Here is a 24136-nt window from a genome sequence, read left to right as displayed (position 1 = left end):
CTCATGTGGATCTCTCTGTGTGCAGCATTTTGTTTCCTCCTCCAAACAGGTCCAGGAGTTGGACTTGAAATGCCACTTAAATGGAAATCAGGCGGACTGAGCGGCCTCCGTCTCCCTACACAGTCGGCTCCGTGCCCAACAACCCCTGTGCACTCAGCGCCATATTGCTTGGGGAAAGCAAAGGACAAAGGGTGATCCCAACTGTTCACCCGAATGACACCTGTAAAATAAAATTCAAAAACAAAGTGGGCTATGGTAGGGAGCACAAAAGAAAGCTGGGCCCAGGCACAGCCAGAGTAGAGGCCTTCTGCCTCTTCCTTCCTTCTAGGGCAGAGAGACCCTGGAAGCCAGGATGTCTCCGCTCAGGATCCACAGTGAGATGGGACTTGTGGGAAGAAAGTGAGCCCAAGGAAGAGCCAGGTGCCCCACAGTGTCTGAAGTCGCAGAGCATGCCAGGGAGGGAAGCCAATAAGGAAGCCTCTGCGGTTTTGCTTTGGCAGCTGCACCCAGGTTTCTGCTTCTGCCCTGATGGTGAGCTCCAATCCGAAAGATGTAAAGAACACCTTCCTCCCCAAGTTGGCTTTGAGAGGTGTTTTATCACTGCAGCAAAAAGCAAACTAGAACAGTGAGGGAGTGACTGCAGGCCATCAGGATGACCTCATGGCTTCGTTTCTGCTTGGGTGCTGGGATCAGTGTGAACAAATGTCTTGGAAGAGGCGAATAGCCATGGCTGCTCCTGGCAAGGGATCATATCCAAAGACCTTCTAGGTCTGTGTGATCCAGCTGAAATAGAGGCATGCCGTTAATCTGAACAGACATAGACACGCCAATCTGTAAATTCAAGGCCAGCCTGTATAGCTCAAGTTTCAAGTAAAGAAAGGCTCCAGTCCAGGCTTGGTGGTACACTCCTTTAATCCCAGCACTTAGGAGACAGAGGCATTGGGATCTCTTGAGTTCAGCCAGCCAGTCAGCGCAGGCGGTGGAGTTGAGTTCAGTTCCATTCAGGTCATGTGGCAGGGGCAATTGAAGCCAGAGAATTAGGAGCCAGAAGATGAGAACAAGTTCCCAGGGTTAGTTTGAGGCCAAGCAGGGCAATTCAGTGAGAAACTGGGAGAAGCATGATTGAATCAGTCAGCTTGCAGAGACATTTGAGCCAGGACAGCTGAGTTGAATCAGCCAGAGTTCAGAAAGTGCTAGAAAAGGAGAGCTTATTCAGGAGTAAGCCTCAGAGATAACAATTACATTAAGCGAATAAAAGTTACTTTCCCAAGCCTGCTTTGAGATGACCTGGGAATCAATCATGTCCATTGAACTCTTCACAACCTGGCTCATCTCCCCAGAGGACCTGACAGCCAGAGCCACCCTGAAAGCCAGCCTGGCATTGGGGATTTAGATCAATGGTAGAGCACTTGCCTAGCAAGCACGAGGCCCTGGGTTCAGTCCTCAGCTCCAAAAAAGAAAGGAAGCAAGCAAGCCTGTCTTTTAAACCTAGGGCAGACCCTACCACCACCACTTCCGTCAAGTGTTTTCTCCTTCTCAGCCCTCAGCAGTGTCCCAGTCCTATGCTCTGGGCTGTCCACTGGATCCCATAGTTCCCCCACGGAGAATGAGTTGCTTAAAGCCAGTTCCAGGGCGTACGGAGTTGCCACCGTTTCCCCAAGGAACGCACAAGTCTACTCCTTTTTCCCGTCGCTTGAGGGCGCTCGTGTCCCGCGCTTCCCTGGCTCCTGGCAAACTGGTTTTGCAATTAAGAGACGACTGCACTGTTGTCTCTGGCTAGTCCCGCCCCCTCAGGCTCTGGACCAAGACCACGCTCCTGGTTCACCAGAGTGTGGGTGTGAACCACCACCCGCAGGCTCATCCACTGATACAGCTACCGGGGGTGGGGAATGGGTGATGGGTGGAGGAGAGAAACTATCATCGCGCCTGGCTCGGGACACACAGCTGCCCCCCCACCCCACCCCACTCGCAGCAATCAGCAGGGTAGCTCTGGTCCAGATAGGCTCTCAGCTCATCCCCAGCCCCAGTGACTGATCCAAAACGGCTCTGCCTGGCTTTTCTCTGGGAGGCGAGCCCCCTTGAGCCTCCAAGGGAGGTGGCCAGGTTTGCTGGGTAAGAGCGTAGGTTCCCCCTTTTCTCTGGTAACTTGGCCAAGGCCTGAGCTTTTCCAAGCCTGTTTCCCTGTTTCTACAGTGGGGGTGGGGTAGGGTGGGGTGATGGGGTGTAGAATGGGCTGCTTGAGGTCTGAGGGAACAGTGAGAGCCGGCAGCTTGTAGCTGGAGCTCTCAGATTCGCAGGGCTGGTCAGAAAAGAGGTCTCCTTGGCCCAATAGGGTGTTGCAGTGTGAAGGGCGGGAGCCCAAGCACAGGGCTGGCACAGACACACGCAGCGCCTCGCCTCGGAGGCCCAGGACCTTCTGGTGACTGAACCCGCAGTACAGAGTCCTAATTTGGCTCTGATCGCGGTGCGGGTTCGAAGCCAGCCGCTCACGGCAGTGGGGCAGGGAATTGGCCTCCTCTCCTTCACAGCTTCTGGCAGAGGGAGGGCTTGCTGAGGGAGCACCATGGCCCCAGGCCTACTACCCACCTTGGTCAGCCTGCAAAGGACACAGAGCCACTTCCCAGCAATTCCCTGAAGTCTGGTGACCAGGGGAGAGCTGGGGAAAGGCAGGCTTGGATGTCCTTGTCCCACCTGTGTGTTGTATTGATGAGAGGCCAGATCTTTTAAATTCATACTCCATTTTAGAGACCCTGACCTAACTAGCATTAGTTTCCAAGTTACCCCCCCAACAAAACCCGAACCTAGCTTCAGTCTCCAGGGTGAGGATCCCCAACAAGAATGGCATCTCCAGGTTATTCCCACAGCAAACCTGCACCCCCCAGGTTACAAACCTCCCTACCTAATGACCACCAATGCAGAAGGGAGCAGAAATTAAGTTTATGATATGACTCCCAGCACCAGCCAATTATGTTAACGGCCACAGTAACTTTCCAACTAGATGCTTTCACACTCCTCCCACCCCACCCCCACCCTTGCTTGCTGCTTACTATAAAGCCTGGTCCCGATAGATGTTCAGGGCTCCCCCAACTACCGAAACCACCCTGTACGATGGTGGTGTGTTGGAAGGGCCTGAGCTAGCTAGAATCAAGACCCTGCTGTGAGTTGTATCAGATTGGCTTCTGTCTGGTTTTTTGGGGTGAGGGGATCATTAACACTTCCCTGACATGACACTAATCCAGTCCTTCTATGGGCCTAGGCTAATTAGGAAGGAGTCTGGTGCCATGGACAGAGGGACATCTCTGGGTAGGTGTTACCTCTGCCCCAGTGACCTTTGACTTCTCTCTAGCTTTGTGGATTGCTGGAGTCAAAACTGTATTCGCGTCTCTTAGTGCTACTTGTGGTCGGGTTATCCACAGTGAGATTTTCCTGCTGGCTGGAGTCTCCACTCACCCTTAGCTCCTAAGACTGAAGCAGCCCCACACTCCTATACTCCGGGGGAGGAAGGGCCAGAAACCCGTCCAGGGTGTGTGTCGCTGACTGCTCTGTGGGAAACCGTGTGGTGACACCCAGGGCAGTTCAGAGGAAATGAGCAAGGGGAAGACCCATGTCACAATTTCAATAAAGTGCCAACTACTGAGGGGACAGGAGATATGAGAGGCCCCAGTTAGAGAGCCCAGATGGTGGCCCTGATGCCCTTGTCCTCAGGGGTCACTTACAAGACTGGTCCGATTCCATTTCTCTTTTCCCATTGGGTCAGCCTGCTGAGTAGGTAGGGCTGGTTTCTGGGGCCTGAATGCTTCTGTGAGGTTGATTTATGATATAAAATGAACACATAGGTATCATTTAAAATTTGAAACACACAGAAGAGTCAGCTAAAAAGCTAACATCTCTCGAATCCTATTGTCCAGAGCTACATAGCTACTTCCTCCCAGAGTCGACTGCCATCTGCTGCTGTCCTTAGATCTTGATCAGCAGTCAACACTGCCACTGTCCTTACATTTGGTCTCTGAGCCCTAAGCTGGACCTAGAGTGACCATCACCACCTGTTTCTTTATTTGTTGTTTTGGGTTTGCCGGAGTCTTTCTATGTAGCCCTGGAACTCATTGAACGGACCAGGCTGGCCTTGAACTTAGATTCCCCACTGGCTGAGAACTGGTCTTAAAGGCACGGACCACTACACCCACCTCGTCTATTGTTCTTCAAACCCTGTTTGTGTGGGGGCAGGGGGGACGCTGTCGGTCAGTCTCAGAGCTGACCTCCTGCCTAACACTGCCCACACATGAAAGCGGAGGGGGGGGTAGTATTTGGGTTGGTATTTGGGTGCTGAAAGGTATGGGTGGGCAGGGGATGGGTCCAGGGAAAAACAGTGTGTCCAGAGACATGAGTGGAACAGTGTGGGTTATATTCCGTAGGCCTTCCTGGTGTCTGGAGCGGGAAGGTGTGAGAAACAATCTCTCTATGATGTTCACTGCTCACTCTCAAGCCCTCCCTTCTTCAGCGGCAGTGAGAGCGCTGCTTCCCTGATCTGGGCCTCCCCGTCTTCCCCCTCGTCCCCCATGTCACCCTCATCATGCCTTCTCACCCTCTTTTCTCGGGGAGGCTAAGATCTGAGCACTCCACATCCCCGGCGGTGAGGCGCACACAGATTGAGAAAAATCAGGAAGACATGTCTGTAAGTCCAGGTGAAACAGCAAACTACCCAGGGCAAGTGAGGTTATGGACAGGAAGAGAACCTACAATACCAACACAACTCCTTCCTGCATTCTAAAACATGTCCCTAAACCCACATGTGAGTACAGCTCTCAGCCTTGACCGAAGAGTCTTCTTTATATACGTGTGTGTGCATGTGCCTGTGTGTACACATATATATGTTTATATGTGTGTGTGTGTATATGTATATATGTGTTTATATATAAATATACATATATATGTATCTGTGTATTTGTGTGTATACATATATATTTAAATACATGGATATGTATACATATATATTTAGATACATGGATGTGTATACACATCCATGTATCTGTGATATATGTATATGTGTATTTATGTATAGATATGTGTGTATATGAGTATATGTGTATCTATATATTTATATGTATGTATACTTTTATATATGTATCTGTGTGTGTATATATATATATATATATATATATATATATATAAAACAATAATAAAGAAAAAGAAGCTATTGATTTCAGAGGAAAGATGGGGGATGGCATGGCTGAAATTGGAGGAAGTAAATGATGTAATTATATTTTAATTTAAAATATAATACATAAAATTATGATTTTTTTAAAAAGTTAAAATGGAGACCTTTCATTCCACAAACGTAAATCAAAGGTAATGACATCAGATTCCACTCCCATGCTCACGTGAGTTGAATCTCATCCATACCCCTCTTCCACACACACATAGCCCATGAGGGATGGAACCCAGGGCTTCACACATCCCTAAACAGACGCTCTACCCCTGAGCTGCACCCCAGTGCCCCATTTCTGATTACTTACAATCTGCACATGTACTGGACCTCTGCTGTGAGCCGGGCCTTTTGCAGGCCCCTGTCATATGTCCCAGTCAGGGAAACTGAGGCTTAGAGGAAGACACAGTATCTTAAGGATCTGACTACTTACTGTTGCCATCTGGGCTGTGCCCTGTCACTACCTCAGTTGGTGCGACTCCCAGATAGACAGAAAAGAGCAGAGAAAAGACCCAGAGAGGCAAGAGTGCAGGAACCAGGATGTGCATTGAATGCAGCCCAGACCTTTGGCTGATGCTCTCCTCAGGTTGTCAAATAGCTCTGACCCTAGGGGAAACCACACACCGAGCAGGAAGCAGTGGTTTGGTAAGAACTGGAAAGAGAAGTAACATAGTCTAAGTGCAAGTGGAGGTCTAGCCCAGGTGGGGCCTGGGTTGAGGCTAGGTGCCTCCCATATGACCCACAAGCCTCTGATAGTCCCACAAACCAGCATGGCTCTTGTGGTGGAGGGGAACGTCGGGATAGTGGGAAGTTTTGGGGGCCTTCATGGTTTGGTAATGAAAATGTTATTTCCTCCCCTTTTCCTCTTCCCACATACATACTAGTTTGATTTTTAATCAATTTTTTAAATTTATTCATTTATATATTTTTATGGGCTACCCTCAGGTGTCCTGGAATTCAATTTGTAGACCATGCTGGCCCCAATTCATGTAGGTCTTCCTGTTTCTGCATCCTGAGGGATTAAAAAGCAAACACTGTCTCCACCACCTGGCTTGAGTAAGTTCTTAACCCTTTGTTGTTCTGATCACACAAATGTTCAAATATTGAACTAAATGTTAATTTTTAATTATATTTTTGTGTACAACTTTCTGGTTTTCCTCCAGAGTTGGTAATTGCTTTTTTTTTTTTTTTTTTTTTTCTTTTTTTTTTTTTTTTTGGTCCTCAACCTCTTCTAACTCAGAGCCACATTTCCCCAAGTATGTAAAATGATTCTCAGAATAAGGCCCACATAGTCCAGCCTGTCAATAAGTTCCTCTGAAGAGAGCTAAGAATTTGGGTTTAGCCTATGAGGGTTTATTCCTATGATATAGCCAAAGCCCTGCAGCTCTTAAATACCATTGTTAGCAAACAGGTTAGCAAACAGGCTCCTCCCAGGGACCTAGCAGCCCCTCTGTCAGGACCTGCCACTGCCAGCCAGATGCACTGGGTGGGGTGTGTGCTTCAGATAAAAGGGTCCCTAGACACCCCGGATCTCTCTGCCCTCGTGTGTGTGTGTGTGTGTGTGTGTGTGTGTGTGTGTGTGTGTGTGTGTGTGTGTGTCTGCCTGTCTGCCTTTATCCCTCCCTCCCCCAATCAATCTCAGGCTAGATCTTTTGCATGAACCAACCAAAGGCACCCCACACCTCGTTCTCATTTTTATCACTGTAACATTTTTTTGTTGACTCAAGGAAGCAAGAATGTGGCTTTTTCGGCTCCTTCCCATAAAGAGGAAGCCGAAGGAGAAAGAGACTTGTCTTGGAGGAAGTGGTTGGGTGAGGAGCCATTGAGGTCAGGCCTGGGAGGGCCATGGGAATAGCCCCCCTTCTTTCCCTCCTTCCTGCGCTCTCACCTGGCTGCCCTGCGCCAGACCTGGGATCCCCTTGCGCCTGTTTGTGTGGTTCGTAAGTACCATGAGCCCAGCACCCAGCGCATTGTCCACGTGTTTCCTGTGCTGCAGGAAAACGGCACGGCAGGAAAACTCCCACGGCAGCTCTTGCCTCTGCCCCTCCTCTCACCTCCTCCCGGTGCCAACTCCACCCCCCGCCCCCGGCTCACCGCAAAGGGGGCCAACGGTAAATCTATGCTGCAAAAGGAAGTCTCTCAGGGGAAGAGGGCAAAAGGAATAGGCCAGGGTGGGGGCAGGGCACCAAAAGACCTGAGTTGAGCCAGAGGGAAATTTGAACGGGTCAGGCGGGAGGGGCAGCGAGGCCCAGGGTTGCAGGCAGTCTGGGAGCAGTTTCTGAGCGAATTGAAAGGACAAAGTGCATCCTGCCTCAGTTCTTCCTCCTGGCTGTCTCTACTGGCACCGAGCCCCAGCCTGGGCAGGCTGGCCCCTACTGGTACCGACTTGAATTCCCATCCTTCACTGACCTTTCCGATTGACCCTCTGGCATCCCCCTCAGTTCAAGCACAACACCACTTCCCAGAATCCTACTTAGCCCCAAGAGCTAGCTAGCTTCATAGTGGTAACTGAAGAGTGTGGAGGCAGGGGAGTAAAGGGGTGGGGATACGAGCGTGCGCACCACACACACACACACACACACACACACACACACACACACACTCACACACTGAGTCTTCACACCTCTTTGTTTGTTTATCAGAATCTGACATAGCCAAGGATGGTCTTGAACTTCTGACCCTCCTGCCTTCATCTTCCAAGTCCTAGAACTACAAGCTGAGGGGTTGTACCCACAAATCTATAGCCCAGCACTCTTTCCTTTCTGGCTTCTGGTCTTATCCAACAGGCCTGGATGATGCTCTGGGTTCCCACTCACTGTGTCACCCGCTGGCCTCTTAACACAACTCACTATTCTATAGGGCCAATTGTTTGCCTCCTGTAACCAAGGAGAGCCCTGCCTGGGTGAGAGATCGGCTCCCATGGTTTTGATTTTCGTTTCCCTAAGAACTAAGGATGTTATTCTTTTATATTTGTTGGCTATTCGTATATTTCTTCTCAAGAAATGTATAACTAGATCATTTGCTGCTGCTGCTCTTCTTCTTCTTCTTCTTCTTCTTCTTCTTCTTCTTCTTCTTCTTCTTCTTCTTCTTCTTCTTCTTCTTCTTCTTCTTCTTCTTCTTCTTCTTCTTCTTCTTCTTCTTCTTTCTTGTTTGTTTGTTGGGTTTGTTTTGTTTTGGACACAAGGTTTCCCTGTGTAGCCCTGGCTGTCCTGGAATAGATTTGTAGACCAGGTTGGCCTCAAACTTACAGAGATCCACCAGCCTCTGCCTCCTAAGTGCTGGGATTAGGGATGTGCGCCACCGTAGCCTGCCATTCCATTTGGCCTGTCTGCTTCTGTGCGTTACACTTGTATCATATTAACTCTGATTAAGAAATGGCCTTTAGAGAATTAATGAGACACCCCTTTGGGTGTTTCTGTGATGGTGTTTCTGTGATGGTGTTTCTAGGGAGAATTAACAGAAAACCCATCCTGAAGGTGGGCAGAATCCTTCCATGGGCTCAGACGGGTGGGGAAATCTAACACCTTCTTCTGACTGCCAGATGCACCCACACAGACATACACACAAACACATTTTTATAACATTTTAAGATTTATTTATCTATTATATACAAGTACACTGTAGCTGTCTTCAGACACACCAGGAGAGGGCATTGACTTCCATTACAGATGGTTGTGAGCCACCATGTGGGTGCTGGGAACCTCTCAGACCCTCTGGAAGAGCAGTCAGTGCTCTTAACCACTGAGCCATCTCTCCAGCCCACAAATACATTTTTTTAAAAAAATTGGGCATGGTGTGCACACCTTTAATCCCACACTCAGGAAACAAAGGCAGAAAGATCTCTGTGAGTTTGAAGCTAACCTGGTCTACATAGAGAGTTCCAGGACAGCCAGGGTTATATAGAGAGGTCCTGTCTCAAAACAACAATGATAAAATTAATTAATTAATTAGATAGTTAATTTTAAAATAAAATTAAAATAAACCCCCCCTTTTTTTTAAGAAAGGAAAACTTGAACCCTACTGAGCCCCATCACTGTATGATTTGCCAAACAAGAGCAAATAGCTCTACCCTCAAATCCAACACACACCACAGAATCCTACCCCAGGATGACTATATCCCCTGTGATGAATCCTCCCTCCCTTAAAGTTCTGGTCAGGTGTTTGGTTTCTCTGATAAGAACTCCCACTGATTCCACACTATACGCGCGTCTGTAGGTCTGTGGCTCTAACCATTTGCTCCTGTGTTGGCTTTCCTTTTATGAATATCAAAAAGTGATCAAGGGACTGCTATGTTTCTGTGTGCTGTGGCATATGCCCATGGTTGTCATTTTGTGAGAGAGCGGGCTTGTGCATGTGAACCTTTCAACATGAAGCTCTAAAGATGGTGGGAGTGCGATGTAACCATGAAACACTGTCGCCGAAAGAATTAACAGTTTCTCAACATGGCTGACATCTCAAATCTCAAGCTAAAAGTTCGAGCTCCGTGTCTCTCTCTCTGCCCCCTCTAGTCCCTACAGTCTTACTTAACACATCCCTCTGGGCCCCACTCTGCCCCATTTTTCTGCCCCTCCAACTTGCATGCTTCCTCCAGTGGGCTACCGCCTCAGTTCATTCATTCGTAGCTGGGTCCCTCTTCCAGACTGAGAACCCACACAATCAGCCTCTGCCTGATGGTCCGTGAATCCCTATCTCTTCTTGACACGCTAGAGACCCCCTTGGTGCCATCGATGGCTGCCGCTTCCAACAGTAGCTCCTCCACTCTTGCTGCAAAGATTTGTCATCGCCGATGGGTCCCTCCCTCTCTGTGTCTCTTCTCTCAGTATTTCACGTGGAAAGGGGCTGAGGTGAGACCCACATGTGGGCCGAGGAGCCATGTGTCGCTCAACTTCCTCCTGGGCGCTGGCTTAGAACAGGAAGTATCAGGCTGGGGCCCCAGCAGCTGAGTTCTTTAGGCACGACCACAGAGCCAGCTGGCCAGAAGCAGTCAAAGACATCTCCAGTCAGTCAGATTCACTGAGTGGAGGCTTCCCGGGACCAAGGGGGTGAACGAGTGCAGGATTCCTGTGTTCAGGTGGCTCTTACAGGAAATACCTCAGAGGTAGGCTCTTCCCATGGAATTTCTCTTTGTGACCCCAGCCCTATGGGCACGGGTGGCCTTTCCGTGTCCCTCACCTGGCCTCTCTATCAACAAAACGGTCTTGAGACCTTCTACATGTGGCTGCTGGTTATGCAGCCCCTCCTGACGGATGCCCATGGATGGGAGGCATGGTACCACAATTGGGCAGAGTCTCGGGAGTTCTGGGAGCTTCCGTAGCGGAGTGGGGGGGGGGCAGGCAGAGAACTGTGTTGATCGTCTCTCTGTGATGGCTGGTGGATGCCTGGGGTTGAGGCTATGACGGGGTGGGTGGCTGGGACAAGCTGTCATATATTATCATCCATCCACTATGAACAGAAGCAGATACTTGTGGTCATGGGGGTGGATATCAGATTGAAGGTAATGAGCTGCTGCAATGTCTCCTATCACCATCCATCTTATGATGAAGGGGACTTCTCAGCCCACCCCGCAAGTCTCTGGGACCCAGGCTACAAAATGCCCAGCCCAGCCCACAGCATAGCAAACAATAAGGAAGTCCTCTACTCAAGAATCCCACATATAGTAGTGGCCAGGCCTGGGGCCAGCGACCACAGGGCCACATCCCAGATAGAGGGAAGATGGATGTCTGTGAGGCCAAGCCCTAACCAGCAGTGAATGGGCAGATAAGAGATCGTTGATATCCGCCATAAGTGGAACCTCTGGCAAAGCAGGAGTAACATGAGCAAGTTCTGAGGGTTAGCTAGGGCTAGAGAGACCCAAGTCTCCTATCTCCACCTTTCTCCAGTAGTTCTGTTTTTCTCTGTGGACATATGTGGACACTGTCTTGCCGAAGGTATGCATTATGCTGGTTCAAGTTGTGTTCACTGCGATTGGGGGGTGGGGGGTGGAGGGACCGAACAATCGTCCTTTGCAGGAAGTTCTGTTCATGGGGCTATCTTTGATACACAGCTTGGGAGGAAGCATTTTGCTCTCTGTGTAGCAAGGGTGTGAGTTGGGGAGGCTGCTGAACTCTGGGGAAATGAGGCGGCTCTGCAAACTCCAATTGTCTACAGTCAATAATGACTCAAAACTCAACTCCTGTGTTGACAGCTGAGGCTCCTGCTAGCTCCTCTCCCGTGGTCAGATACAAGTGGCTCTCTGCAGGTGGCAGGGCTGGGGGGGGGGCACGGGGTATTGAGTGTGTGTATGTGTGTGTGTGTGTCTACACAGAGCCCCAGTGGGGTGTCTCTGTGAGGAGGAGCAAGTTCTGAGACAGCCCTTCTGTTCACTTCTCTCCCCTTCTGGGCATGAGTCACAGCCCTGCCTGAAGCTATGTCAACTGAGGTTCCCAAATGCTTCCAAGTGTACTTGGTCACCCAGAGGTTACATACAGTTCAAACCCTGAGGGGTGGGGGGAACCAGCTCAAGGCATCCTCGCCTGGCTGTTGGACATCCTTGGGGGGGTGTTCAGGAGTTACCCCCAGGCAGCCAGCCCAGAACTGGCTGTGTCCACTCTCCATTTTATTTTGCATAAATGGGACCTCAAAGGGAAGTGCTAATTTCCTCCCAGAACCCACATGCCTGAGTGAATCCCAGGCCCTTGGAGGGGTCTCTGTGACACTTCTTGTTGGAGCTAGTAGCCAGGCTGAGACAGGTGGCCCGGATATGCTAAGTGGCTCAAACAAGACCTTTCTCTGCTGAGTCCTGCTCTCTCCCTAAAGCAGATTATCTCTGCTGCCTGAGGTCCAGGCTATTTGATCACACTATGAACTCCAAGACTGCATTATTTACCAAAGATGGAGGGGTCTACTTGTGGTGTGGCCCCTTAGCACAGCTGTTAATCCCTCTGGCTGGAATAAAGATGTGTCTTCATTCCCTTAATACACACCTTTATTCCCAAGCATTGAAGGTAAGGTTAGTTTGTAGGAAAAAAGTAGCCAAAAAGATTTGACAGAATAGGATATGCCCAACTCTCACTAGGAGAGAGAAAGAAAGGGGGAGGAGGAAGAAGAGGAGAAGGAGAAGGAAGAGGAGGAGGAAAAAGAGAAGGAAGAGGAAGAGGGGAAGGAGGAGAGGAGGAAGAGGAGGAGAAGGAAGAAGTTTTTAACTTGAGCTGTACAGAGACAGGTTGCAGAGGGAGAACACACTAGACACAGATGAAGACAGAACGAGCCAGAGAATGAGAAGGAGCCAGAAGATTAGAACAGTTTGCTAGAGTTAGTTTGAGGCTTAGCAGAGCAATTTAGGAGAAACAGAGAAGTCAGATTGAATCAGTCAGCTTGGAGAGGAGTTTGAGCCAGAACAACTGAGTTGAATCACCCAGCTAGAATTCAGAAAGAACTAGGAAGGGGTGAGCTTATTTAACAGAAAGTTGCAGAGGCCGAAAATCCCAGGCCTAGACTAGATTGTGCAAAAGCTAGAAAGGCTAGAAGCTTCTAGGACTAGGCCTAGGTTAGCAGACAGAGGCAGATAGCCTCCAAGACAACAATTACATCAGGCAAGTAAAAGTTACTTTTATGCCAGGGCTTGCCTCTGCATGTGGATCTTGCATATGGTTGGTCTGATAGGATTTGCTTAAAACCTTAGGAGAAGTCTTATAGTCCTTTATGTAGGACCGAGTGGTTCTTTGGTAAAGAATTGGATGATTCATAGAGGTCAGATTAGGTCTTGGATCATGCAGGACATGTGCCCTGACAGCCTTCTCCCTCCTTGAAAAAACACAGCATCTAGGCTACTCACTCCCCTGGCATCAAGGCAGTCAACACTGGAATAAGAAATTGAGAGGCTGCCTTCTGCTGGGTCTCTCCTGGATCCCAGTGAACACTGACATCCCCATGCAGTCAGTCCTGAGATAACCTGTGTAAGATCTTAGAAGGTTGGGGCCCAACACTATTTAGAGTGGATAGAGAAGAGGCTGGCACCTTGTCTGCCTCAGAAACAAGCTAAGCAGGAAGCCATACCTCAGCCTTACAGCATCACCCCAGCAGCTCCCTGAAAGCTGGGCCTTAGTTTAGGGTCTAGAGGACTCAGAGTTCTCCACAGAAATGAGCCAACATGAGACAGGCCCTTCGACTAGTAGGCCCACTGCATTATGGGTAAAATCTACTTGGCTGAGTCTATTGACACAGAGGTTAGTTTTGGAAAACGCCTTCCCAGTAATGCCCAGCCCCATGGTAGAACCAGTGTTGGTAGCCCTGTTGTTGAGTCACACAGATACACAGGGCCACCTGTGCAGGATCCTTTACCTCCATTGAGAAGAGAGGAAACGGAGTGACCTATCTGTGCCCCCCATGCAGCTGGGCCTAGGTCTAGGAGTATCAGCTCTAGGGTGGAGCTGATGTGCACGTTGCTTGCATCTGTGCCTGGCTAACCCTAGGTGACAGGCTGAGCCTCTTGAAGCAAACCCACAGACTGAGGCCAGGTATGGCTTCATAGAGACATAGGCTAGCCCAACTGCCAGTAGGGATACCATGAGTGATGTGATCTACATTACTGTTACTGGAGGACAACTGTCCACTTCCAGATGCTGGCCCCGACACTAGTGGGCCTTCCAGAACAGGGTCCCTACCAGTGATTTGTTACAACAGATTGTAGCCTGTGAGCAAGAGATAAGGACATTGGAATGCTAGGATGTGATGCTCAGATCCAGCCAGTGAGAGGTGTAGAGACTCCAAGGCCCCAATGCTGCTGCTTTTGGAAGCTTCTGGGGACAGAAACCTCTTTTCTGAGCAGTGATCAGGGATCTGCCTGAGCTTCAGGGTCTAAGGATGCTCATGGTCAGCCCCAGGGGAAGCCATCAACTGTGCCCTGGGAGCTTTGGAACATTCAGAAACTCGTCGAAGGTTGTGGGGCAGGGCAGGGGCAGGACATAGGAAAATGAAGTCTATGAATCTTTGAGGGTAGCCAGGATACCCCAGTTTATGTCCCAGAAGAGACCAGCAAGTGCTTATAGCTAGCAAGCCAAGGACTGATAAGCAGGTGTTCACGATTATGATACAAAGTTACAAAGTATAGGCAGACTGTGGAGGAGCCTTAAAAAGCCGAGATGATGTTACTCACAAGACCTGGCGCATTTTGGTCCACGGCTTTTCCTCTTACCCTCCTGTTTGCTCTCACTATGAGCAGAGTTGCTCCAGCAGCTGTCCATACCATCTGCCGTGCCAGATTCCACAGGTAGGCATCATGAATGTTAAAATGGTTAAGCCACCTTCCGTTTGAGCGTTACTCCAGAAGCCTGTGTTTGCTGGGTTTTCTGCACTCTTCAGCCTCTGTGTTCTGCCTGTTGAACAATTCTTCTCTGAGTCCACGCTTCTTTGAGAGGCTCGCCCATCATCACTAATGTCTCAGATTGTTGTAGAGAGGAAACTTACCATTTGCTGTTTACACCAGGATGAATGCTTCTCTCTATACAATTTCTTATGAGTGGAATTGTTTGTTTTAACAGTATCTTCTCAGTTGGTTTTGTACACACATTTTCTTATTATCTGTTTTCCATTGTATCCTTAGTGAGTTTTATTGGAGACAGGCTTTTGATGTAGCCCAGGTTGGTCTCAAACTCACTCAAGACTGACCTTGAACTTCTGATCCCCGGGTCTCTATCTTTGCTTGATTTTCTAAAACTGAGTTGTATAGAATCCTCTTCATTCTACTTGTGTGTGTATGTATATGTGTGTGTGTGTGCATGTTTTGAGTATATTTGTCTGTGTGTGTATTTGTGTGTATGTTTTGTGTATATATGTGTGTGTTGTATGTATGTGTGTGTGTATTTGTGTATGTGTATTAGTTTGTGTGTCTGTATATGTGTGTGTTTGTGTGTGTGTATGTTTAGTGTGTATATATGTGTGTTTTGTATGTGTATTTTTGTATGTGTGTGTATTAGTGTATGTGTATCAGTTTGTGTGTATGTATATGTGTGTGTCTGTGTGTGTATGCTTAGCGTGTATATATGTGTGTGTTTTGTATGTGTGTGTGCATTTTTGTGTGTATGTGTATATTTGTGTATATGTATTAGTTTGTGTGTCTGTGTATGTGTATGTTTTTGTATGTGTGTATATATTTAATGTGTATATATGTGTGTGTTTTGTATGTATGTGTGTGTGCATTTTTGTGTGTATGTGTATATTTGTGTATGTGTGTTAGTTTGTGTGTCTGTATATATGTATATGTGTTTGTATGTGCTTTGTGTATGTGTGTGTGTTTGTATGTGTATTTCTTTGGGTGTTCAGGTAAAAGCCAGAAGACCTCAGTTGCCATCCTCAAGAACAACCCACTTCCTTTGAAACAGGCTCTCTCGTTGCCCTGGAGCTCACCAGCTGGCCCATACTGGCTGGACAGCAAGTCTCAGGGATCTGTCTGTTCCCACCACCCTTTAAGGATTACAACTCTCACTCTCTCTCTCACTCTCTCTCTCACTTCCTCTCTCACTCCCTTTCTTTTTTTCCCTTTTTTCTTTTTAAAACAACACGTGTTCTAGGGTTAAAATATGGGTCCTTGTACAAGTGCGTTACCAACATTCACTTTCCCAACCACCTTACCTGTTCTTCTGTGAGCACAGCAGCAGTGCTGGAGCCCTGGGTCACATCAGATCACGCAGGACGGCAGGACGTCTCTCTTGTACTGGCATGTCTGTAAGGATGCTTTGGGTTTCCCAAGACTTGGGGCTTTTTATTGCATTGTTTTTCTATTCATCTTAATTAATTAAGTAGGTAAGTAATTTATTTATCTGTTATTCTAGAAAAGGTCTCACTTTCTAGTTATGGCTGTCCTGAAACTCACTTTGTAGACCAGGCTGGCCTTGAACTCACAGAGATCTACCTACCTCCACCTCCCAAATGCTGGCACTAAAAGGCTTGTCCCACAATGTCCAGCTTTTTGCTGTGTTTCTTAATTGCTTTAGAAAGTCTCATTTAACCCCATTTGGTCAGTAGCTGCAGCCCTCAGTATGTCTGGACTCCACCAATTATAAACACCACGGTAAGCAGGTCTCTCCATCACTTGTGAAGTTCCCTTTGCAGGCTCTGGGGATTTTCTGAGTCCCTAGATCAGTAATCCTCCCTAATCAGTGCTCCCTCTGACCCTTTCGGCCTTTTGTTCCTAATCTGCCTGGAGGGAGCTCTAGGAACTGAGCTACTCCATCTGCTTCTAACTAGCTTTGTCAACTGTGGAACTTTCTGGATCACACTGTCCTGTGGGTATGTCTGTGGGGTAATGTAGCAATGATTAAGGAATGTAGGCGGGGCCCAGCCCACAGGGTGGAGCACCAGTCTCCGGGCAAGTGGTCACGGGCTATGTAGAAAACTAGCTAAGTGTAAGCCTGTGGGAGGGTGAGCCATTAAGCGGGCCTCCTCCACCATTTTTACTTCAAGTTTCTGCTGGACATCCTGCCCTGACTTCCCTCGGTGATGACTGTGAGCTGTAAGCTGAAATAACCTTTCTTCCTCTAACTTGCTTGTGGTCAAAGTGTTTTAAAACAGCAACAAAAGGGGAACTGGAACCAATCTTGTCCCTGTGTCTGCCCGGAGCTCTGAATCCTAGAGCTAGTGTTCCGGAGCCGGATGCTCCCTCTGCTCCTGATGCCTGGTCCTCTGCACAGAGCTGCTTGATTCCCGAATACACTTCCGATACCCTAGCGCCCATCTGCCCCTGGTTCTTTTGTGAATGTGTAAAGGCAGAAGTGACTCCATCTTGAGACTAGGCTGTGATCCCCTCTGATGACCAATAGGCTTTTACTTTTTGTTTTCCTGGGATAAGGGTGACCCTATGACTCCATCTACTCTCCCCCAAACTATCCTGGAGTTCAGCCAGACTTTGCCTATGCCATCCCTGGGGCTGCTCTTAGTCAGGCACCTCATGTGCTTGGACTGGGGACAGGAAGCCACCCACAACCAGCCTTTTGATACACTCACTCCGCCTCTGCTGACTTTCTTACATCACCATCCTTTTTTTTTTTTTTTTTTTTTTTTTGTGAAGCAAGGTTTTATGTACCTCTAGCTGGCTTTAAGCCAAGGGTGACTTGGAACCCCTGGTCCCTCCCAAATTACCTTTTGACTGTTGTTTCCTCTTTAGCCATGTGCATTTCCTTCATCATGGGGACGTGTTAGGATGTAAAGACATTCCCATCTCAAAACCCAGGTGCTTTATCGGTCACGAAGTGAGGTCTTTATTCACTTTTTCCTAGTCCCCAAGGGAATCCTCAGGGAAGGACAACCCAGGCCCAACAAGGTTAGGGGCTTGCTGCTCTTTACTACTTCCTGGGTTGTTCAAAGGTGGCTCTGGTGCACAGATCTGACAGCTACCAGGGCAGGGTTTCTCAGGAGACCTCATGACTCGGTGAGGGTACCTGCCTGAAGATCCAAAGAGCTCCGCTGAAGTCCAGGAGCCAGAGGGGACAGAGCAGAGCTGCTGAGTAGCCAGGAGGATGTCTTCCACCTCAGGCATTTTTAATTACCTTTACCCTCCTGCCTGGACTGGTGGTACAGTTAGTTCCAGGGAGCCGGGAGCAACTGTAACCAGACAGCCATTTGTTGGCTGTCAGTTTGAGAGGAGGGAGCAAAAGTAAAAGTATCACATCCTGAAACTCAAACCTGTCCTTCGGAGTCCAAGTCCCATGTGACCTGGGCTAACAGAATGTTCTTCAGTGATAGGGCCCAAAGAGGGAGGGGCTGGGAGATGAGAAGATAAAGAAGATAGGAAATCTGAGGTCAAGAGGTCATGTACAAGCTGATGTATGACCAGCTGGGTGGTGGTGGCACACGCCTTTGATCCCAGCACAAGGGAGGCAGAGGCAGGGGGATCTCTGAGTTCAAGGCCAGTCTGGTCTACAAAAAGAAGAATAAAAAGATCATCTTATATATAGTTTTTAACAGCGAAGTAGAGCAGTGTCTGAGAAGAAAATCAAAACAAAAACAGATGGATCCGTGGTTAAGAGCACCTACTGCTCTTCCAGAGGTCCTGAGTTCAATTCCCAGCAACCACATGGTGGCTCACAACCATCTGTAATGGGATCTGATGCCTTTTTCTGGTGTGTCTGAAGACAGCTACAGTGTACTCACATACATAAAATAAATAATTGTTTTAAAAACCCTATTATATCATGGGACTAAGCTGTGAGAAGCTAATTAAGCAATATTGTACCAGGGGAACTTGGGATATCTCGAGGACATCAGAGACTGAGCACATGACTGACCTTGCTACTGATAACCATAGCACCTTAGGGTGATATGAGCTGAGTTCTTAGGATGAAGCCGGAGCTCCCCAAGGCCCCCAGACCATTGCCAGCCTTGATAAGTACTTTCCAGATTTTAGACAGGAGACTATGTTTTCTTCTCCATACATCAGGGCTTCAGGGAAACTCATGGCCGGTCCTAGCCCTCAACATCCACGATCTGCTCCAGTTACACACAGGCAACTGAGGCAGAAAGGACTAGACAGGCTTTGCTCTTTCGGTGTTCTACAATGCCAGTTTCGCTCAAGGCCCCAGAACTGGCCGGGCAGACCTTTCCCTATGCTGAGTCCCACAGACACAGGAGCTGGCTGCCAAGAAGGAATTCAGTGCCAGGCTCCTTTTAGCTCCTGGACATTGGCTTCTTCCATCCACCTGCAAGTTCAGGACACTGTCATTGTCTGGGGGACAGACAGAGTGGGCCCAGGTGGAACTGGCTCTTCTTGACATCCTAGACAAGGGACAGGAGGTAGTTACTCTGGCCACCTCCCATTTCCAATGTGCACATGCCTGTGTTCATGTGTGCTTGCATGTTCATGCACATAGGTATAATAAAAACACCCAGCCCTATATCCTGATGCTACTTGGAGCTTCCGTTTCCCCACTTGGAGAGCTGAGTTTGAATACTGACTTTCATGGCTGTTTGAGAGTGGAGACCTCTCCCAGAAGCACCATGCCTGTGACCTGGAGGAGCTCTTTCCACTTTCCTCCCACAGCAACCTCAGAAAGGGGAGGGGGAAGGAGCTGTTCCTGACGCTAGCTGGATTTGCAGTACTAACATGCAGATCTCAGAGACTTGTGCGGGCCTCCGGGTCAGCCAAGCAAGTTGGTGGACACATGTGTCACCCCTACCAGTGTTGCAAAGAGCTCCGGGGTGAGGGTACAGAAGTGGGACCATATACAGATGCCTCAGCTTGAGCTGGCTGCCCTGGGACAGGGAGACACAGAAATAATCAGAGCTAGGAGGGGCTCCAGTGGCTGGAAGTGCCCACCCTGCCTGCCTTGCTATATAGTCTGCTAAACTCAGAAAGCTGGGGAAGATGTCTGTTTTTCCTTAAGGGCAGAGGGGGAGTGGGCTTCCTTTAAAACCTCTGGGTCCTTGATGGACATGGTGTGTTGCCTTTAATCCCAGCGCTCCAGAGGCAGAGGCAAATGGAGCTCAGTACATTTGAGGCCAGCCTGGTCTACAGAGCGAGTTTCAGAATATTTATATATATAATATATATAATTTTTAAAAAAATCTCTGGGCTCCGGAGGTTATCTGAGGTCATGGGCCACTTTTAGAAGGGTCAGATATGGGGCTACATGGGACCTGTACCCATGGGTTGGGCTGGTCCTAGATGGTGTCATACCTACCACAGAGCCTCAGTGTGGATGTCGGGCTTCAGGAAGCAAAGATTGTGCCAGGGGCCACCAGATGCTGTGCCCAGTACTCCGAGGCCACAACACGGCACTAAGAGCCATCTTCAAAGCAGTGTCCTGACAACCCTGTCCCCACTCCATTCAGCATACTTGGTAGCTCAGTCTTGACCTGCAGAGGAGCTAGACAGGGTATGGAGAAGTATGTTGACTTTGTTTCTGTCAACATGGCCCCTGGTGCCGGCATCTCTTCCCGCCTGCCTGCCACAGTTTCCCAATGTCTTAGGAAGTCAGGGGCCACCCCACCCAGAACATTCTAGGCCTCTGTGGGCTGAGTCCTGACCACTCTGGCTACTTCCCGGGAAGGAGGGTGACAGTGAGGATCTGGGAAAATCTGGACTTGCCAGTGTAAGGGAGGAGATCACAACCCAAGCCTCTCAGCTGAGCCCCAGCTAGCCCCGCCCCCAACTTCCCATTATTTCAAGATCATCAATGCTATTGATTGTTAGCAAGACAGGGTGCAGTGGTTATGGAAACATGACAGCAGGTGGTCCAGGCTTAGAGTGAGCTCTGTGAAGCCTATTATCCCCTGTCTGGGACAGGAGCTCCAATACAGTCCCCAGCTGTAGCTCCTCCTGGGCAAGAAGAAAATCACTGCTTCGAAGAGCGCCCGAGACAACCAGAGACAGACAAGTCTCTGTAAGCCAGCTCAGTCCTGCCCCACAAGAGCTCCAAGTTCATGGCTCTGCTTGGACCCAGTTCTACTGTCTGGGTCAACCAAGTCTGTGATCCAAACTCAAATATGGACTTTGGGTGTACAGGTGCCATTGCTCTGGGCAGTGTGGGCCACTGTACTTGTGGGATGGAGATGGGCCTGCCTGTGTGATCTATCTATCTATCTATCTATCTATCTATCTATCTATCTATCTATCATCTATCTATCTATCTATCTATCATCTATCTATCTATCTATCTATCTATCATATATCTATCTATCTCTTAATCTATCTATCTATCTATTTATCTCTATATTCCTCCCCCTTTCTCTCTTTGTGTGTGTATGTGTGTGTGTGTGTGTATGTGCATGTGCATGCACGAGAGAGCGTGTGTGTGTGTGTGTGTGTGTGTGTGTGTGTGTGTGTGCCTGTGGTATCCTTACAGAGACTGGCTGCCTGTTCTTTCAGATACTTGACCACCTGAGCCAGTCAGGCCCCACATCCCTCCCTGAGGTAGCTGAGTGACATCTGTGCTGGCCCTGCCTGATTCTCATCCCCTGTGGCAGCAGGCCAGCAAGAAGGAACTCCTCCGGTGATCAGCCTGGAGTCACCTGGCCCTTCTCTCCACAGGACATGCTGTGTCCACCCTCACTGGCACTTGCCCTAGCTGGACTGCTCTTCTTGGAATCTGGTGAGTACTGTGGTGCTGTCCCTACATACGACATTCCTTGACAGCAGGCCCACCTCACCTTGGGCATAAGTTCCCAGGTGGTTGAGGAAGGATCAGCCTCTGGGAGTAAAGTCTCAGGCATAGATGGCTTTGGTTGCTGTGTAACAGGAGGCGGGGTCTGACTCTCTCTAGAGTTCTGCCTTAAATCTCATTGGGGTGACCCAATAAGGCTGTAGGCACTAGCCTGTGTGACCCTTCCCAGAGCCTTGTCCACCTTTGTGCCCCATTCATTCTTGTGGACAGTCAGGGTGGATGCAGGGCCCTCATTCAGCCTGTCTATCTCCCCAGCCCTGTCCCAGGAATGCACCAAGTACAAAGTCAGCAACTGCCGGGACTGTATCCAGTCGGGGCCCGGCTGCTCCTGGTGCCAGAAGCTGGTAAGAGTTGTGTGGGTCACCTGACAGAGTCTAAGCTGCCCTTCCCACCTGACTGGATGGGAACCTTTGCTTCTCTGAAGCCAGGGAACACTAGGAGGACTTCCTTAGTACATAGCAGAAATGACTCGGTAGAGAAGCTTCCAGATGGGATATAAATATACCATGCTAATGCAAGCTGACCCCAGGTACATAGGAAAGGACGGTCCTTCCTGTGAATCAAAAGAAGAGGGAGGCAAAGGCCACAGTCAGGCATGGTGGACGGAGACTTTTCATCTTTGAATCAGTCCCTCAGTACAGCTGCACCCTCCTATAGAGGGCTTCTCCCCAGGGACTAAATCTTTATCACACCCAGGGTCCCCACGCTGCTGACCACACAGGAAACGCATGCATTACTCTTCTCAGATACCTACCCCTTCCGAGGAAGCCACGGGCAGACCCTGTGCTTCTTCCCATAGGTCTTTGAGAATTAGCTTACAAGTCCCAGTAAGTGTGTTTCGATAAAAATGTGCTATCTTTCTTACTTTTCTGTTGCTGTCATAAAAATACCCTGACAGAAGCAACTTAAGGGAGGCAGGGTTCACTGTGGCTCACATTCAGAGGTGACTGTCATGGTGGGGAAGGGGTGTGGGACAGCTGGTCACTTCACATCCACAGTCAGGAAGCAAAGTGCTGAATGTTCATGTTTGTCTGCCTTTCCCAACACCATTTCGTCCAGAACCCAAACCCACCCACACCGGGCAGCTCTTCCCACTTCAGTGAACCTAATCAACAGAATTCCTCAGCAGTGTGCCCGGAGACTGGGTGATTTCTAATCCTGCCAGGTTGATAATCAACCCTGGCCATCATCGTGTGTGAGTGTGTGTGTATGAGTGTATGTGTGAATGAGTGTGTGTGAGTGTGTGTGTGAGTGTGTGTGAGTGTATGTGTGAATGAGTGTGTGTGAGAGAGTGTGTGTGTGTGAGTGTGTGTATAAGTGTGTGTGAGTATGTGTGTGTGTGTGTGTGTGTTCACACGCACCGAGTTTGATCCTGTTATCATGCTCAGGAGATTGAACATATCAACCCAACTGGCCGACTGTGTACACATCTTGCCAAATTTTCACCTTTTTCCTCACTGGTGTAGTCCCAGGTCACACGAGATGCCGCTTTACTCTCCTTACTTCCAGAACATTCTCAGCTTTCTCCCTCTTCTCACCCTAGTCATTTAAGGGTGAGAGGAGCCACCAGTATAGAAAGTCTCTTGTTGCCTCCAGCCCAATGTGTCCTCTGGTTCAACTCTAGTGTACACTGGGGACACCAGGCATTGATGACATCCTCTGTGCATCACATAAGGCACATGTGGTCCCTACGTCCCTGTGCTAGTGGCATTTCCTGAGGTGCCACCTTCCATGTTTCTCCTCACTTCCTGTGTCCCCCTCATAGTGAGTGACAGGCCCATCTGCGAGGTGCTGTCAGTGGCTGCCTCACTAAACTAATCTGTGACCTTGAAGTCTGTCTACTGGAGACTCACGAAGACTCCATTGCTGGTGTAGTGGTTATTAAATGACACACACACTCTTTCTCTCAACCCTGCCTCTGTTGGTAAATCTGCAGATCTTAATTCTGGTCAATAGTTTGTGACTATTATTTTTTTCCAATCATATGTTCAGCCTGTCCACATCTTACCATTTTGTTTAGTCCTGAGAATTTTCTTACTCTGAACTGACCAGCTGTGCTGACTGGGCTCTGGCTTCCCCTCCCCTGGCCCAAGAGTTAGAGTTAAAGAACAATCCTAGACCTTTGTGATAAGTGGGCTCCCAGCATCCTCTGGGACTCTCCTCATCTCCATCCCACAAAGCTTCTGGCTTCTGTCTCCAGCAAACACCCTCCCCACAGGCAACACTCCAGAGCAGAGAGACCTGATGTTGTAACCTCTGTCCTGTGGCTAGGGGCTGGGGTCCAAACCTTGGACATTCTCGGATGGGCTGGCGTTTTTCTCTTCCACTTGAGCCATTTTGCTCACCTGAAATGAACAGCCAGACTGATAGTTCTGTGTGGATTACCAGTTAGCCTCTCTCCCCTCTAATTCTCACTGATCGCTTGTGTTTCTTGAGGACTTAACATGGGACTGTGAAAGCCAGTGCAGAGCAGAGATACTCCGGAGGTGGTGTCTCCTGCATTTCTGGGTTGTTGTTCTTCTAGGTTTACTTTCTTCGAGCAAACAGGGAATCCCCAGTATTTTCCAATACCTTGAAGTTGAGTCAGACCTGCTTTGGATGCAATGGGCTTCAGTTCTGGACCAAGAACAACCTAATACTTCCATGTCAGATCCATGGGGCCTCTGAAGAGACATGGTAGTCAATATGGAGATGCCCTGGGCTCTCCAGTCTCCTCACCAACTTGATTCCCTATGAACTGGGAGAGACTTGACCCCAAGCTCTGCCCTGTATCTCCGCAGGGACTGCCGCATAAGCCTAA

The 24136-nt window shown here is 48.9% G+C and overlaps 1 protein-coding gene across 2 annotated transcripts in view; it reads left to right on the top strand.

Moving 5' to 3' along the window:
* The first annotated feature begins 10189 nt into the window (after window positions 1-10189).
* The window catches only part of ITGB2 (integrin subunit beta 2), a 30432-nt gene continuing 16485 nt past the window's right edge, over window positions 10190-24136 (top strand). Inside the window, exons 1-3 of one of the 2 annotated variants that reach the window (XM_080937639.1) lie at window positions 10190-10301; window positions 21204-21264; window positions 21592-21680. In XM_080937639.1, the coding sequence (XP_080793765.1) occupies window positions 21207-21264; window positions 21592-21680 (147 nt within the window). In that variant the 5' untranslated portion in view covers window positions 10190-10301; window positions 21204-21206. The remainder of the gene's footprint in view (window positions 10302-21203; window positions 21265-21591; window positions 21681-24136) is intronic. The other variant, XM_080937640.1, reaches the window with a different exon arrangement.

Source organism: Micromys minutus (genome assembly GCF_963924665.1).
Source record: "Micromys minutus genome assembly, chromosome: 25".
Lineage (NCBI taxonomy): Eukaryota > Metazoa > Chordata > Mammalia > Rodentia > Muridae > Micromys > Micromys minutus.
The sequence above is the reverse complement of the archived record's forward strand: the minus strand, read 5'-3'. Positions and strand labels throughout refer to the sequence as shown.